Here is an 18,367-nt window from a genome sequence, read left to right on the forward strand (position 1 = left end):
AACAATTTCAACATATTAAGTAGTAAAATTTCGATTTGACACAAAAAACTATCATATAGATAAAAATATGGAATACTTCGTGGCAGATCTTTTTGAAGTAAACGACTCACAGGAAACCTTCTCTGACTTACAAATTGACCTTGAACTTAAAGAATTTTTTTCCAAAGAACAAAATGGAAGCTTTTGGACTCAACAAAAACTAAGGCAAAAGTATCCAATCATTTGAGAGGAATTTAGATTGTTTTGTATAGTTTTTCCTTCTAGCTATGTTGTTGAGAAGGCTTTCAGTTTAGTTATCAACATCTTGAGCAAAATATCTAATCTAGATATTTGTAAAGGAGGTGACTTGAGGCTTTATTTGACTGATTTAGAATCAGATTAGAAAAACTTGCAAGCATTCATGAATCTCATCCTTCGCATTATATTAGAGCTCAGTAGCAGACATTATTTTATGAAAGTTTTATTTATTTATTTGATCTTTTAAAATACTTCTTGTTTAACCTGGTTTGTATTGTATCTAAGTAGTCTTTTTATATTAAAAATTCTTTTAAGTTATTTATTCTATAACAGGTTTGCATAATGACTAATAAATATTAATTACGGTAGACTTTCTCTTGAGCTCGCACTTTTTACTAAAAAAAAGTGCATACTTATACTTTCATAAATTTAACTTAAATAAAGTCTATTACTAACTAAGTATTAATAAAACAAAAATACACAATAATTAATAGCTTATATAGATCTTTTTTTTTATGAATGTTTGTTTTATGTTTTAGTTGATTTTATGTTTATTCATAACGGTATTGCATATAACATATTTCAATTTATTATTATGTAAAAAAAATGGTAATAATTTTTAAGTTTAAACTTTTTTATTTTGTTAAAAGTGCGAATTGAAGAGGAAGTCTACTGTATCTACAAAATGTTTTATGTTTTAAATCTGTTAATAGTTTTATTTTGACCTGGTTAATTTTGTAGTTTATTTTTGTTGATTTACATTACACCAAAAGTTTTTATAGCATATGGTTAAAGTATTTTTTAAAAAGAAATTTATTTGACATATTTTTTTTATTACTTGTTTAATTTGTATAAATAAAAAAACTTTTATAACCATTAAAGTTTTTATTTCAATAATTATTTTTGGTTTTAAAAGAGTATAGATTTGATGTCTCTATTTGAAATGACTTCAAATTTTTTATTTAAAAGATTATTAAACTCAAATTTATTTTCAAACTTGATTTATTACTGTTAGAAAATCTATATATTAAATAATTTTAAGCTATTAATAAAACTGTTTTTTGTTTTATCTTAATTTTTAATATATTTGCAATTAGAATATGTCGTTTATTTTAATAGTTCAACACTAGCTTTTAGTTTTTCACTATTTTCTTCTGGTAAATTATTATAGGCTAATAACTAGAGAAAAAATAAAATTAAACAGTATTAAATAAGCAATCAAAAAGACTGCTACAGTTACAGAAGAAAGTTTTAACACAATTAAAAGAATTTTTTAATTGATTACTTTCTGTTCACAGAATTAATTGTAATACATTTGATTTTTTTTGAATTTAAATGAAGAAAAAAAATGTTAAAATTAAGGTTTAGTTTCCTAAAGGTTATTTTAAGCCAAACACTATTTAATGGTATTCTACTACAAAACATATAGTTTTAAAGGTTTAGAATTAAATTTTTAGTTTTACAACTAACTTGATTATAATACATCTCAGCATTGAAATTAATAATTTTACTGCACAAACAGAAGTTATTGATAAACCCACTTTTCATGTGAGATAATTAACCAGTCGGTCAAACTTCCTAAAACTGGATCAGCAATAATGTTTTAATATCTATTTTATTATGTTCAAAAAAATATGTTCATTCTTTTATAGTTTTTTAATCTCTGGTATTTAATTTTAGAATATGCCTATTTATAAAATAATATAATTATTTTGTGCGGCTTAAATAAGTTACTTAGTATTCACTCTAAATGTCCGAAATTCGTTAAATGAGAGATAGTTATAATGTCAGGTTTCAGTTAAGATTTCAGATGGGTAACTTACGGTCCAGATCCAATCAAATTTCGACCCGCCAAGTAACTTGAAACTACTTGTGCAAAATAAACAAAATTTAGTTTTTTGATGCTTATGATTTTAAAATACACTTTCAATTTGGTTTTCAGTTACTTTAGTATTTCCTAGATAACAATAATAGTAAATCATTTTATTACAACCATGCTCGAGTTTTTTAGTTTTCTATATGTTATATTTTTAAATTATGCAGCCTGCAATTACATTTTTTAACGAGTAGAAACAAGAAAAGATTTTTTAGTAAACATGAATTGCTGACTACAAAAGTTGTCCACCACTACCCTAAAAGTTTCATTAGTTTCAAAACAATTCATATTTAAACAGGATTGATTACTGATTACACAAGGTTTTTTAATATTTAAGTATTTTAATACACTTAAGTGGGCTTATAAGAAAACAACAGTAACTTATTTTCTCAAGCCCTGTAAACTACTTTCAACACATCCGAAAAGTGCGTGTATAAGAAATACCAGTCTAAATTACATTTCGAACACAATTTTTTTGGCTCAAAAGTTTGTACTCAAGAGAAAAACTACTTTTTAAAATCATGGGGGGCGATTATTTTTAAAATTTCTGAAAAGGGGGCAATTTAGTAAATGAGTTTGGGAAACCCTGATTTAGAATATAGACGTTTAAAATTATACTTAACAAAATTGACAAAGTTTACATTATTTTACAGTGTTATCATAAATGTTTATACTATAACTTTGTATCATACAAATACATAGAAACCGCACTAACAGCGGCATGAAATAACAAATGTGATGTTTGCTTAAAAGTTTGTTCTTTTAGCAAACCATTTTATTATTATTTGCTTGAGATTTTTAATTTGACAAAACTACTTATTCAACTTACTCACTAGAGGCGCACGCATTACAAAACTGATTTTGTTATTGATATTGTAAAAACTTCAACTTTATTTATTTGTGAAAAAATGATATTTGTTCTACCAGTAAGATATTAAAAATATCATTAAGTGTCATTTATAATCTTTATTAACTTAAGAATGAAATTATACTGATCAAATATATTTTCAAAAAGATTGATTTTTTTTTAATTATAAATTAAATACAGGGTCCCAGGTGAATTTTTTCCATAAATAACGTCAAGTCAATTTTTAGGTCAATTTTTGCTAAAAAAAAAGTTTTCATACTAAATAAAGTAAAAAACTAACTTATTTAAAAAGAAGTGAATCAAATGAAACTAAAATACAATTTGTATTTTTCTGTCTAGAAGTTGTAGTAAATTAAAATTAAAAACAATTTTCTGATAACTGCACTTACTTTGACATACTTTATTTTGTACTAAAACCGAAATATCTCAAACTATTAAATGAACAAAGCTAATTGCACTAAAATATTTCAGTTAAACTATTAATTTATCTAAAATTATTGTAAACAGTAAAAAATGTACAAAACTGTTAAAGTAATTTTATTGCTCGTGTAAAGTTTGTAGGAATGTGCACCATGGTATCTAAATTCTTTACTTACATTAATGAAAGTAAATAAAACTTTTTAAGCTTTTGTTTAAGAAAACATTAATTCTTAAACTTTCTAGAAAATACAATTTATTTACATAACAATTTAAAATTCTGTCAGTCGAATACATATTGTTTATAGAACGATAAAAAAGCGCTCAAAAAGTTAGACCTGGTGTACAAAAAACCTTTTGGTTATCGAGTCTTAAACCACGTGCTTTTAAATATTTCTGACGAGCTTAAAAATCAATTTTTTAATCTGAACTTTTAAATCTCAAGAAATAAAATAGTCAATAATTAAAGAATATATAAAAATCAAAGTAAAATTAACAAAGTAATGTGTTTACTTGAGAAAGTTTTATTCAAAATGTACTTAAGAATTTGTCTAGTACAGGGTTTCCCAAACTGGACACTTTTGGGCTGTGTCCAAAGTAGTTTACTGGGCCTGAGAAACTAAGTTACATTTGTTTTCTTATAAGCCTCGTAAAGTGTATAAAAATACTTAATTATTAAAAAGCCTTTTGTAATCTGTAATAAATCCTGTTTAGATACGAATTGTTTTGAAATTAATGAAACTTTTAGGGTAGTGGTGGACAACTTTTGTAGTCAGCAATTCATGTTTACTAAAATATCTTTTTTAGTTTCAACCCGTAAAAAATGTAATTGCAGGCTGCATATTTAAAAAAAAAATATGAAAATTAAAAAACTCTAGTAAAATTGTAGTAAAATGATTTAGTATTATTGTGATCTAGGAAATACTATTGTGAACTGAAAACAATTTGAAAGTGTTTTTAAAAATATTGAGTACCAAAAAACTAAATTTTATTTTTTTTGCATAAGTAGTTTTCAAGGTACTTAGCAGGCTGAAATTTTACTAGACCGGGACCGTACGTTACCCATCTGAAATCTTAACTGAAACCTGACATTATAATAATCTCTCATATAACGATTTTAGGACATTTAGAAGTTTATACTAAGTAACTTATTTAAGCCGCACAAAACATTTGAATTGAATACTTGAACTTTTATAAATAGGCATGTTCTAAAATTACTATACCAGAGATTAAAAAACTATAAAAGAATAAACAGTTTATTTTAAACATATAAAATAAATATTAAAACATATTTTTTGATCTAGTTTGGGGAAGTTTGACCAACTGGTTGATTATCTCACATAAAAAGTGGTTTCATCAGCTGCTTCAGTTAATGCAGTAAAATTATTATTTTTAAAGCCAAGATATATTATAAGCAAGTTAGTTGTAAAGTAAAAAACTTAATTTTAAACTTTTTAAATTATATGTTTTGTAGTAGAATACCATTAAATAGTATTTGACTTGGAATAACCTTTAGGAAACTAATCCTTGATTTAACATTATCTTTTTTCTTAATTAAAATTCAAAAACAAATCAAAAATTTTACAGTTAATTCTATGAACAGAAAGTAATCGATTGAAAATTTATTTTAATTAGGTTAAACTTTTGTTTTGTAACTGTAGCAGTCTTTTTGATGGCTTATTTAATAATATTTAGATTTATTTTTTCTCTAGTTTTTAGCCTGTGATAATTTACCAGAAGAAAATAGTAAAAAACTAAAAGCTAAAGTTGAACTATTAAAGTAAACAACCTATTCTAATTGCTAATATATAAAAAATTAAGATAAAACAAAAAAACAGTTGTATTAATAGTTTAAAATTCCTTAATATATAAATTTTTTAACAATAACAAATCAAGTTAAAAAATTAAAATTGAATTTAAGAATCTTTTAAATCTAAAATTTGAAGTCATTTCAAATAGAGACCTCAAATTTGTACTCTTTTAAAACCAAATAAAAATTTTTAAATAAAAACTTTTATGGTTATTGAGATTTTTTTATTTCTACATGTTAAACATGTAATAACAAAAATATGTCAAATAAGTTTCTTTTAAACAAATACTTTAATCACTATGCTATAAAAACTTTTAGCGTAATGTAAACAACAAATATAAACAAAAAATTAACCAGGTAAAAATAAGACTATTAACAGATTTAAAAAAACATAAGTCATTTAATAAATACAGTAGACTTCCAATTGAGTTCGCACTTTGAACAAAATCAAAAAGTGCAAACTCTAAAATTATTACTATTCTTTTTTACAAAAAGATAAATTTAAATATGTTATATGCAATAAGGTTAGGAATAAACATGAAATCAACTAAAACATAAAATTAACATTCATTAACAAAATAGTCCTATATAGCTATTAAATATTGTGTATTTTTTGTTTTATACTTAATTAGTAATAGACATTATTTAAAATAAATTTTAGAAAATATAAATTTGCACTATTTTTTGGGTAAAAAGTGCAAACTCAAGAGGAAGTCTACCGTAATTAATGTTTATTAGGCATTATGCAAACCTGTTGTAGAATAAGTAACTTAATAAAATTTTTATTATAAAAAGACTTCTTAAATACAATACAAACCAGGTTAAATAAAAAGTATTTTAAAAGATCAAATAAAATAATAAAACTTTCATTAAATAATGTCTGCTACTGAAGTCTAATATAATGTGAAGAATGAGGTTCATGACTGTTGCAAGTTTTTCTAATCTGATTCTTAATCAATCTTAATCCTCCCTTACAAATATCTAGACTAGATCTTTTGCTCAATATGTTGATAACTGAACTGAAAGCTTTCTCAACAGCATAGCTAGAAGGAAAAACTATAAACAAAAATCTAAATTCCTCTAAAATTATTGGACAATTTTGCCTTAGGTTTTGTTGAGTCTAAAAACTATCATATCGTTCTTTGGAAAAATTTATTTTAAGTTCAAGAGAAGTAAATCTGAGAAGGTTTCCTGTACGTCGTTTACTTCAAAAAGATCTGCCTCGAAGGCATTCATATTTTTATCTATACGATAGATTTTTTGTGTCAAATCGAAATTTTACTACTTAAAATGTTAAAATTGTAAAAAATTCCAGATTATTTAGGTTTTGTTTTGCCTGAATTGTCAAATTCAAGGTATTTCCAGGTTTCTAGACAAATTTGCAACCCTGTAAAGTTTTATTTCTTAGTCTAACTTAGTGACTTTTCAAAAAACAATTAAAAATATCATGAGGTGATAGTTAATTATATATAACATAGATTTTTACAAACCATTTATCATCCCAATTAACATATATGTCAGGTTATAAAATGGTGAGAGGGATTCCGATTGTCTATGACCTATGTAATTGTTGAATAAGAAAATGTATGAATGAAAATATGTAATTTATTTGAAAGTGGGAGTCATAATTACTTGATTTTTTTCTCTATATTTTACATAAACAAAATGAACTTTTTTCGTTTAAGTTTTACCTCAGGGTCAAAAATTTAATAGCAAGCTAAAATTAGTAAAATAGCAAGATAAAAAATAAAAATTTTATGACAGCCCAAAATTTTAAAATCGCCCCCTTTTCGCCCCTTTACTAAAATCGCCCCCAGGGGGGCGATATCGCCCACTTTGGGAAACCATGGTCTAGTACGATAAAAATGAAAAGACAGTCTAAGCCAAAAACATAAAAGAAAAAATATAGAGGTAGAGAACGTTTTTAGACTTTAAATTTAACTTTAACTTAATTTTTAAAACGAGGTAAACAATACTAATAGCAGACATATAAATACTTAAAAAATAGGTCACATATTTTTAAATAAGGTAAATTTGTAACAAGCTGAAATACTTTTACGTTGAACTTTATCAGTATTTTACGCTTAAATTTTAACTATTTTTTAAATTTGACTGAAATACTTGAAGAAGTTTATTTTTGAATGAATAAAAAATATTGTGTAATTTTTATTACTTTATATAGAAGAGAATTTAACCATAAATTTAATTTAACTTATGTAAACAATAAAATAAAAATAAGTACGTTTACATTTATTCACCATGCACTTACTGATTAAAGAAAATAAATTAACAATGAATAATAATATTAACAACAAAAAAAATTCTTCTACTGATATTTATAAATTGTTTAGTTAATACATAAACAATTTTAAATCGATTTATTTTTATGCTAAATTGTACTATTTACAACGTAACTACTTTATAAATTAATCGATACTTTAAAACTATATTCTAATCATTTATAGTAATGTACTTTGTGTACTGTTATAACATAAAAATTAAAATTAAAATATAATTTAAACCAGAACAATTTTAAAGAATATTTATGAAGTTTTAAATTACTCGATTTTAAAGTAATAACATTTTAAAACTCAAATATTGATTTTTGATACTTGTTAGTTAGAGCCCGAATCTGATTCATTGACTCTTCAAAAGAATTTAAAATTCATGATAATACAAAGTTAATGCTTGAAAACTATTTTTGTTTAAATACAAGTTTAAAGCGACTATTTGTATAATACGTTTTAACTTTAAACACTAGAGGCGCTTTAAAACCTTTAAAATTTTTAAACTAATACTTAAGATTTTATATATATTTAAAAAAAGTAATTGCCATTAAACTTAAAATTCATATAGTTTATTTTTAAACTATTACTATAGCGAATGTTAATAAAAACTTCAAAGACCAATACTGTTTAATGTACTCGTTTTAACAATGTTTTTTCATGTTTACAACATACTTTCGAGCTTATAAATATCTTTGTGTCAATGTTTAAGCGATGAAAGTTATGCGCTTCTAATCTATACCAGAATTTATAGTAAAACAAGGTTTTAAACAAAAGTTAAATTGTCGCTTTTCTTTTTTTTTTTATACGTTTTATAGCATTAATAAAGAAAATTATATTCTAATGTTAATAAGTTGTATCTTATATTGTTTTTATTATTATAAAGATAAATTATATTTATATGCAAAAATTTAGACATTTTAATAGACTACTTTATTGTTTTAAAACCATTAATTTTGTTCAATATATTTAACCATAGTTAAATATAATTTTTTATTCTTTCCAAATGTGTCAAAAATTTTAATATTTTATTTTGTTTTATACCTTAAAAAGCCTAAATTAGTAGAATTTGTATCTAACTGAGCTTTATATTGATAGAAAAATAATAAAAAATAAAATTAATACGAAACAAAATATATCCCGAAAAATCCTAAAAATTTGAATATTATTGAAAAAATTAAATTTTGATTACCAAACATCATTTTATTTATAAAAATTATCGTGTTTTAATTTAACTCAAGTACGTCGAGGTTTTGAAGTACCTTGAAAACAAACCGACGTTTTATTTTTAATAAAAACGTATTCTTTCCGCGTATTTTACTTATCTTAAACCATTTAATATTGTAACTTGTCCTAAATCAAATAGTTTTAAGTTATCGACTTAAATAGCTTTAAGGAGATTTTTATTTACTATTTATTTTTACAGTTTATTATTAACACAACAATGTTTAACTCTTTATGCTAATATAGGAATAAAACAATGTTTTGTTAGTAATAAACTGTAAAAATAAACAACAGTTTAAACATTCAAAGTAAATAAAAAAAATTATGATGAGTAATTTAAAGAAAATATATAACTTTAATTTTTTTTGCGTTTTTTGATTTTATTCATTTTCTTTTATTTACAGATTTAAGTTTCATTGCATGATTAAAAACTTTTATAAGTATTATAAAAAGAACATTCAACTTCAATAACTTATACTTAACACTAAAGAAAAACAATAAAATCTTGATTATTAAACCTTACAGTTTATTAATTTATACGCTATGCTAGTAATTAGTTTATTATTAATCAATTTATATGTTAATAATGCTTAATTATTAACAGCCATACTTAAATTAGATGTAAATTACTTTTAAACATTATAACCCGAGTAAATACTGAAAATATTGATGTCTGACAAACACAATTATTGTTTTTTTTTAGGTTGTTGTATATACTTAATAATGTTAGTTACAGTAACCTCTCGCTTATTTACGCACATTGTGTCACCAGAAAAAATGAGTAAAGATACGAGAGATCGTAAAGATACGAGAGGTACCAAATATACTTACTACAACGGCTGTTTTTTGATAATGCTTCTAGTTAAAAGCAGACTTTTAACAAATTGTGTACTTTATTTATAAAAATTAAAACAAAAAATAAAACTATACATATATAAAAAATAGGATTTAAATTTATATAAAATAATAATACTTTTAAAAATTTTTTACTAATTTTAATAAAATGTAAGTTTTATTTTTATATTCATTTATTTGAATTCGGATTCGAGGCTTTTAAACCAGTATTAATCGAGAAAATATAAACCTATCAAGTTCTTTATCCGATTAAAATAATTATAATATATGAGAGTGTTGATTGTTGTTCATCTTTTTGTTGTTGTCTCTAACTCATTAATTCTTTTGTCGTAACGCATCAAGCAACAGTCAATACAACGATTAATCCACCAACAATGTCTGCAGTTCAGCACATACTAGTTAGTTAAGTTATTCTAATCTTATGTTTATCCCGTGCTAAAATGACGCCATGCAAAATTTTCATCGTACAAACTTGAACCTTCGTGCATTTATGACACCTTGCCTTACAAAATTTGTTTATTGTCAAGCAAAAATAAGTATTGCTAAAACAATCAAAATGGCCTGGTCAAGCTTTGGTCCGCTTACTCAGGATGTTTTGAACTTTAATGCAATTTTAAAACCTATATTTTTATAGGCAACTCAGTCCTGGCTAACTAAAAGAATAGTTTAAAAATCCTTAGTAGTAGTGAGTATTGAGAAAATTGTTAAAAACTTAGATAAAAATAGTTAAGTATAAGTATTTAAGAAAAAGTGGTCCATGTTCATTTTTAAAAACAAACTATTACTTGAAAACAGTTCACATAACCTTTATTTAACCTGCAAGTAAAACTTATTCTTATAACTTATTTTTATTATTATACCGATATTTATGTATGTAGTAAAAACCTAGTTTATTTCAACTGCTTGAAAATCGTAAGTCTTTTTACTCTGATTTCAATTTGACCATAAAAATAAAATAAAGTATAAATAATACATTTTATATTTTTTTCCAACATGGGGGACTTGTTCACATCCGATCCCGATACTGCAATTTTTTGGATCTTTAGAAAAGTAAAAACTAGCTTAACGAAATATTTTTTTATACTTACTCTACCTTGTTTAGAAATGCTTTTTGTTAACTCTATGATTTTTGTGCGTACATTAGTGAGGAGTTTAATCAATTTGAAAAATTTAAAAACTATGTATTTTTTCTTTTTATACCCATTTAATCTTGGTTTGTTTAGCAATTTTCCGATATAATTCAATTGGTTATGCTTAAGATTTTATTTTAATCTAGGATTTTAAATTAAACTTATTCTAATAACATAAAATGTAAACACAAAAGTTTTTTTATTTACGATCTACCTTGAATTGATTCTACCTTCAGTTTTTCACCTGAGGTGCTGATATGTCATTTTTCAAAGCTGTCTTCCTTATTCCAATTTTTGAAAATTTAGTTGGAAAAAATAGAGTGTTACAAGCGAAATAAATTGACTTTATGTTATATAAAACGTAACCACCTTAAGGAGTTTACGTTTTTATAAGCTAATCATAATTGTATTTAGTCAATATTTTTCTTATACATAGAATCTTTTGTAAAGTTAGAAACCAAATAGTCTAGAAACAAGTCAAAAAATATATCTAGATAACTCACAATTACTAATCCTAGCTTACTTGTTTATATAATAACCACATCATTATTTATAATTTGAGCAGTTTATTGAGCAGCATAGTTAATTTGTTATAGTTTCTAAACAAGGCTATATATTTAGTATAAAATCAATTATACCAAGAATTCACAATAATACCAAACTATAGAAAATATATAGAGTTGCACTTTAGGATGCTTACACACAATCTGTCTATACTAAGATGCAAGTAAAACATTATAGGTCAAAATTTCAAACTAAAGTAACAGTAAAAATATGACTTTGTTAACTAGAACAGCTTAAGTAAAGTCAAAGCAACTTAAAAAGACTACAAATAAAGAAAGTCCCATTCATTTTCTTTAACAGAATTGATAGTTATGTCGGATTGATCTTTACAGAAATCAACTATGGAAACCAAATCATGCAGTTTCTTTATCTCACCCATCTTGTGAATATCTATTTCTAATAACACGCCAAGTTCTTCCACTTTCCTTTGCAAAATCTTTAAATTATCCTCGAAGATAGTTTTGGCGGTGTTGTCTTTGAGGTAGCAGCAGAACACGTAGGAATGCATGAGAGTGTGGCGACATTGCTTCAAAGTCTCGCACGCGTTCTTGATAGAGTTCCTCACGGCCCAGCTAGAAGATCTGTTGTCTTCATCCTCGACGAGCTTCCTTTCAATTTTTCGACAAACGCTCTCAACGGTGTTCTTGCTCTCGATGTCCAACTTGACCTTTTGTTCTTCGTACATCCTGTAATATCTCACGTTCCTCTCTATTGCCGCTTGTCGGTCCGAGACGATCCTATTTTCGTCCGGTGCCTGAAAATAAAAGATAGTATTGAATCATCTTCAAGTTTGCATTGCTTTATATAAGTGCAGAGTATAAAAACTTTAATAATTGAGAAAAAAATATATATAAATTTTCTTAACCATTTTTATATTTAGCTTAAAGTATAAAACCTTGCACTCATGCACTGCACAAAGTGATCTATCCATGAAACAGAACCAGCACCAGTTCCGATAGCAACGACTGCACTTCAAGCCTTTCCTCTCCTTCATCGTGGGCACGTCACAATTCGGATACTCTTTGGTGTTCACTACTATCCATTTTTCCGTCTCATGGTCCCCTTTCAACAACTGAAAGCAGTCTAGAGGGTCGTGCCATGCGTTTTTGCAATTAAAGCAACTCAGGTGTCCTTCGGAGCATTTGACTTTGTAGTCGTCTCGGAAGTTCAGCGCTCTGAAAGCCAGGTCGCAGTCGTCAACGGGGCACCACGCGATGTCTTTTTTGTTCTCCACGTAAGACTGCTTCAAAAGACGATAGTACATGGAACAAGAGCCTTTGTCATTTAGCAGTTCAATAATAGCTTCCGAAGACAGAAGGTTCTTGCAGTTCGCTCCAGGACAAAATATGTTAAAATTCTTGTTTTCAACATTTTTAACAACATCTTTCAGACACTTCTCACAAAACGAATGTTCACAGTATAACGGTTTGATATTTTCAATTCGAATCGAATCAAGACACTTTTTAAACTTAACAGTGATATTAAACGCCTCGATAAAAAGTTCACCTTCATGTGATTCGACTACATCGGTCACTGGTTCTTTATTATCCGCCTTCGATGCTTTCAGAGCCAAGTTTATATCCCATTTGTTGTTATGAAGCAAAAATATCGCGCGGCCTTTAGTCACATTTCCAGCTTGAGACCTGAAATTTTTAACGTCTTTGGCAATGCTTTTCAAAAATTTGTTCAGGTTCAATTCCTCGTAGACTTGAACTTCCGGTTCATCGCTGCTTGAGGAATAGTTCAGTTCTTCGTCGCTGAATTGAGTAAAGGAGTCTGAGTCTGAGTCGGACATTTTGATTGTAGTTTGAACTTACCACTTAATAAAACAAACCTGAAAAGTAGTTTTACATTTTTTAAGCTGTAAAAACGGTGCAAGAAATCATTTTTGCATTTATCTTTTATATGTATAACAGATTTATTTTTTGAAAATAGATCAGTTTTCTTCATGCTAATGATACCTGTGCATACAAAAGTGCAAAAAATATTTTTTTAGAAGAACTAATTTAGCGGGACACAAGCACTTTAAATTGCTTTTACTAACACATTTCTTAAAATAGTTATAATGTGCTGTTTTAACAGAAACGTTTATAATTTTAAGCTAAAGCCAATAAATATTTTATATCAGTTAGTCTTCAATGAACCTTTATCTATTTTTTCATCTTATCATTACAACAACGCTTTGTTTTTATCAATTCTATTTTAAAAATTATTAACTAAATATCACTACCATATCTACTAAATCCCAGTATCTTAACAATTTGATAATTAGTAAGCATTATTAAGTATTTATTAACTACTTACTGAAAAATAAATTTGGTGATAAATTTTATTTCGTAATTAAATGGAAACTGATCAAAAATTTGGCTAAAAACGAATGAAAAACATATAAGTTGCTAAAATAAGATATATATTAAATTACTTAAGTAAAACATCGTTTTGTTGTTCTTGTACAACCACGTTTGTGTCTCAAGATCAGAGCACTTTATGCTGATATTTATACTTAACCAGCTATTGTTAAAGATTAAACTCATACTGTATAAGATTATTACTTCTTTCTGTTAAAAAAAAACTGAAACTTGAGTTATTATCAAATTTAACATAAATATAGTCTTAACTTTTTTAGATTTTTTTAACTAAACATGGCTGTTTCAGCTTTATAATATTAAAGAGTTGTCTTTCTTTGAAGTACTGAAGCCAGTAATAATAGTCCAAAATCTAGCCTGAAATACATGAGATTAGCCCAAATTACCAAAGTAATATCAAGAAGTTAATTATACATAATTAATAAAATTGTTTTAAGTTAAAGTATACAGCTTCAGATTGAGAAAACTATCAAAACTAGCCTTAAGTTTTTTGAAAACAAATTCAAAATATCTGTGTGAGCCTTAGTTTTTCAAAAAAATTGAACTAGCCATAGATTTCAAAAAACTTAAACTAGCTTAAAGAGGTGTAGTCGGAAAAAGTAACAATTCTGTTAGTTAAAACAACTATATGCTTTTATCTGAATTCAATTAAAAAACTTGTACAAATGTCGTAGATTAATACAGTACTTTGTCACACAGTAGAAAAGTTTACTATAACTAAATGTTTTTATCTGAATTCATTCAAAAGAAACTTGTACAAAAGTCGTATATTAATACAGTACTTTGTCATACAGTAGAAAAGTTGACTACAATTTTTAGTTTAGTTAGTTTTTATATTTTTCTTGAATAATTGTTATTAAGCAAATATATTTTAGAGCAGTTGTTTTTAGTTTTTTAAATTAAATATCATACTGTAACTATTTTAACTTTGTTAGTCCTAGGGATTTTTTTTCAAAATCTTAGCTTAGTTTAATAAATGAGGTAAAACAAAAAGTCTTAACTGAATTAAATATAAGTTATTTTGTTACAAAGTAAGATCAGAATAATGAAAATAAAATTTATACAACTGAAATAAAATAAAGTTTAACTTAGATGAAAATTTTTATTCTTTGAAGCAAAAAATATTTTTTTAGAAAACATGGTTAATAAATTTATGTGCAAAAATATCATAGTTATAACAATTATACATAGTATAATGATTCAAATTTAAAATAATACCTTTAATAAAAATATAGACTTTAAACTAGAAAAAAGGTTGAAGTTTAAAAACAGTAATTTAAGCAACCTAAATTTTTAAATGCATACTATAAAATTTCAAACTTGCATAACTTATTTCTATTACAGATTAAAGTTATGCTCAAACATCAATAGAGTATGATAATTAACAAATCACAAAAAATTACTTGGTAATAGTAGTAATCATCACAAAAAAAGTTTAATTAAATACTAAATTATTAGCACAAAACTAATCAAAATGCTAATTGTTATAGCTAGTTAATTTAACAAATTTGAAAAATTTGAAACTCTTAAATAAAACAACTTTATTTATTACCTCAAAATAAACTTTTCTGAAAAAGTTAAAATTAGTTTTATACTTCACGTGACAATGAAACTATGATTTTTGTTTAATTTTACTTTGTTATGATACAAAACAGTTTATTTAATCAAAATTCAAGAAAATTTGTAAAATATAAAGAAACAAAATTTAAAATGTTTTTAATATAAATCATAAACAGTTATGACATCCATTGAATTCAATAAAATACTTTATACATTAAAAATTAAAATAGAGATTAACTACTAAATGATCATATGAGTAATATGGTTAACAATCGATAACCTTAACATCAAAGCTGTTTTCAATTTAAATTTTGAACTTTATCAATTGAAATAATTATATAAAGTTAAAAATGTTCAATTATTTGTGTACCCAAAAAGTTTCGTGTACCCCGATTTTTTTTCATGCACAGTGTGCATTGCACACTAGTGTACACAAGTTAACACCGTTAAGACAACTGCAACAGATGAACTTTATTAACTGTTTTACAATGCTATTTAAGTACTTTAATGTTTATAATAGTTAAGTCGCTTATGTACGCATCAAGTTAAAGCAATTCAAAAGATTTTTAACTTGTATGGTCGACATTATAGGTAAAATGCCAATATTTGTCAATAAACATAATCTAGAACTTTTTATTTTCTTTATTTTTTTATTGTTTTTATCGCTGCTCAATCAAATGTCTTATGCAAAAACATAATTTTTAACGTCTTTGGCAATGCTTTTCAAAATTTTGTTCAGGTTCAACTCCTCGTAGACTTGAACTTCCGATTCATTGCTGCTTCAGTTCTTCGTCGCTAAATTGAGTAAAGGAGTCTGAGTCAGACATTTCGATTGAAATAAAAAAAATAACTTGATAATAATATAATAACAAATAATAAAAATAAAACAAACCTGAAAAGTAGTTTTACATTTTTTAAGCTGTAAAAACGGTGCAAGAAATCATTTTTCATTTATCTTTCATATGTATAACACTTTTTTTTATGAAAATAGATCAGTTTTCTTCAAGCTAATAATACCTGTGCATACAAAAGTGCAAAAAGAATTTTTAAAAGATCTAGTTTAGCGAGACTTGAGCGCTTTAACTAATAAATTTCTTAAAATAGTTATAATGTGCTATTTTAAAAGAAACGTTTTATAATTTTAAGCTAGAGCCAATAAATGTTTTATATAAGTTAGTTATCTCTTCAATGAACCTTTGTCAATTTTTTCATTTTATCATTACAGCAACGCTTTGTTTTGATCAACTTTGTTTAGAAAATTATTAACTAAATATCAGTACCATATCTACTAAATCCCAGTATCTTAACACTTTAGTAATTGTTAAGCATTATTAAGTATTTATTAACTACTTACTTACAAATAGAGTGCTATAGTTTATTTTGTTTAACAACAGCTGTTTCGAAAGACAGATAGTCAATCTCTTCAGGCTTCAACAAAATAAGAATAAGCACGTTTTAGGCAACTATTAATAAATACAAAATAACTATTCATGCGTAAAAGAAAGTAAATGAAAGTAAAAGAGAGAGAGAAAGTAGAAATGCTTTTTGTTAATTATTTTGATAGATTAAGTTAGCAATTAGAAAAATATATTGTAGTGTAATTATAATAATAATATCAGAATGTTTGATTATAGTTAAAGGTTTTGGTAAAAGGATTGGCTTTAGTTCTTAATATACTTCGAAATAAAACAAAACATTAAAAAGCAACATATTAACTAGTAATGGTTAAACACAGTGCATGAATTTAAGTTGAAACGGAATATTTAACATTTAACAAAATAATAAAAAACAACAAATAAAACTCAAAATTCAAAACCCTAATTTGAACATTTATTATACTAGCTAATTGCTTGCTTCCAATTCATCAACAGAAATTTGTTCCTATGTCTGCAACTGCCCATGAGTTCGGATTTTTTGTTGATACAGTTGTTACTTGCTTGTAATATCTTGAGGGCTTCTTTCAAGCAAAGCTTGCATGTTGTTTTTCCTGGTTGGTGTTTGTTTACCTTTTCTAGGATCTTCCAATTTAATTTGTAATCCTCTCCTTCGTTTTTTAATTTGTGAATTAGTTTTGATAGTTCTGTTGAATTAACGTATTTATTGTAGTTTCTGTTATCAGGTTTGCAATTGATTGTTGTATTGTGCGTTGAAATTCTTTTCTTTAATTGGTTCGCTGTTATTCCAATATATGTTTTGGTTTCGTTTTTTGCGCTTACTGAAGCTTCATATATGACGTTTTCAGTTCTACAATTGCCACCTTTCAGGGGGCATTTATTTTTGTCCCTGCAATTGCACGTCTCATCGGTGATTTTTTCTTTATTCAACAGTTTTTTGTTGTGGCTTTTGATTGTCATTTCGATATTTGGCATACAGCTGTAACTTAGCTTTATGCAGTTGTTGTTGACATATTTATTTAGTTTGCTCTCTTTGCTAAAATGCTTCTTTATTATTTTTAAGAATTTGTTTCCCACATTTGTTTTCACTGAACAGCAAAACGGTGGGTTGAACCATATACATTTTCTTTTTCTTTTTCTCTTTTTCACAGTTGTTTCATTGGTTATTTTTGTATAATTTATGTCATGACTGTATCCATTTAGTTTTAACGCTTCATTATATTCTTTTTTTATACTGTCAAATAGTTTTTTGCTGCTTGAAATTTTGGCTAATCTATTTTCTATCATCTTTGGGATTTGTTTGATAATTGCTGGTGGATGGTTAGAATTTGCATTTACATAATTGATTCTGTTGTTTGGTTTTCTGTATGGGAAGAAGCTGTGTTTTTTTAGATTTAAGTTTAGGTCCAGGAAGTTTATTTGAAATGCTGGGTTTTCGATGATTATTTTAATTTTTATTGATTTAGCAAATTTATGTAGTTCTTTTTTTATTTTTTCTATTTCAACATTGCTTGTTGATTTGTCTAAAGCTATCAGTCCATCATCTCTATAGATTCCTATTATTTTATCAGGTAGTGTTTGCTTTAGGCCTTGGAGTATATAAAGTCCAACTAGTTCACTTATTTCAGCTCCATGTCTGCTCCCCATTGTTATGTCAAACAGCTCATTATCTTTCTCATTTATGCTTTGTTTTGTCCAAATTTCTTCTTTGTCAACTAAAACAGATTTTGCAGCATTGTCTATTATGGATTTATCTTGTTCAGTGATTGTTTCGTAGTTGC

General features: G+C 25.7%; 1 protein-coding gene across 1 annotated transcript; it reads right to left on the reverse strand.

Annotated features, from left to right (window-relative positions):
* Positions 1-11,528: 11,528 nt before the first annotated feature.
* LOC145845454 (E3 ubiquitin-protein ligase ariadne-1-like) lies at positions 11,529-13,061 on the reverse strand. The gene is made up of 2 exons (XM_082952718.1): positions 12,162-13,061; positions 11,529-12,020 (listed from the first exon to the last, which is right to left on the reverse strand). The coding sequence occupies exons 1-2, from the start codon at positions 13,059-13,061 to the stop codon at positions 11,529-11,531; spliced, it is 1,392 nt and encodes a 463-aa protein (XP_082808844.1).
* Positions 13,062-18,367: the final 5,306 nt, after the last annotated feature.

This window comes from Thalia democratica, unplaced genomic scaffold, assembly GCF_965202585.1.
Source record: "Thalia democratica unplaced genomic scaffold, ktThaDemo2.hap1.1 HAP1_SCAFFOLD_61, whole genome shotgun sequence".
In the NCBI taxonomy this organism is placed as follows: Eukaryota; Metazoa; Chordata; class Thaliacea; order Salpida; family Salpidae; genus Thalia; species Thalia democratica.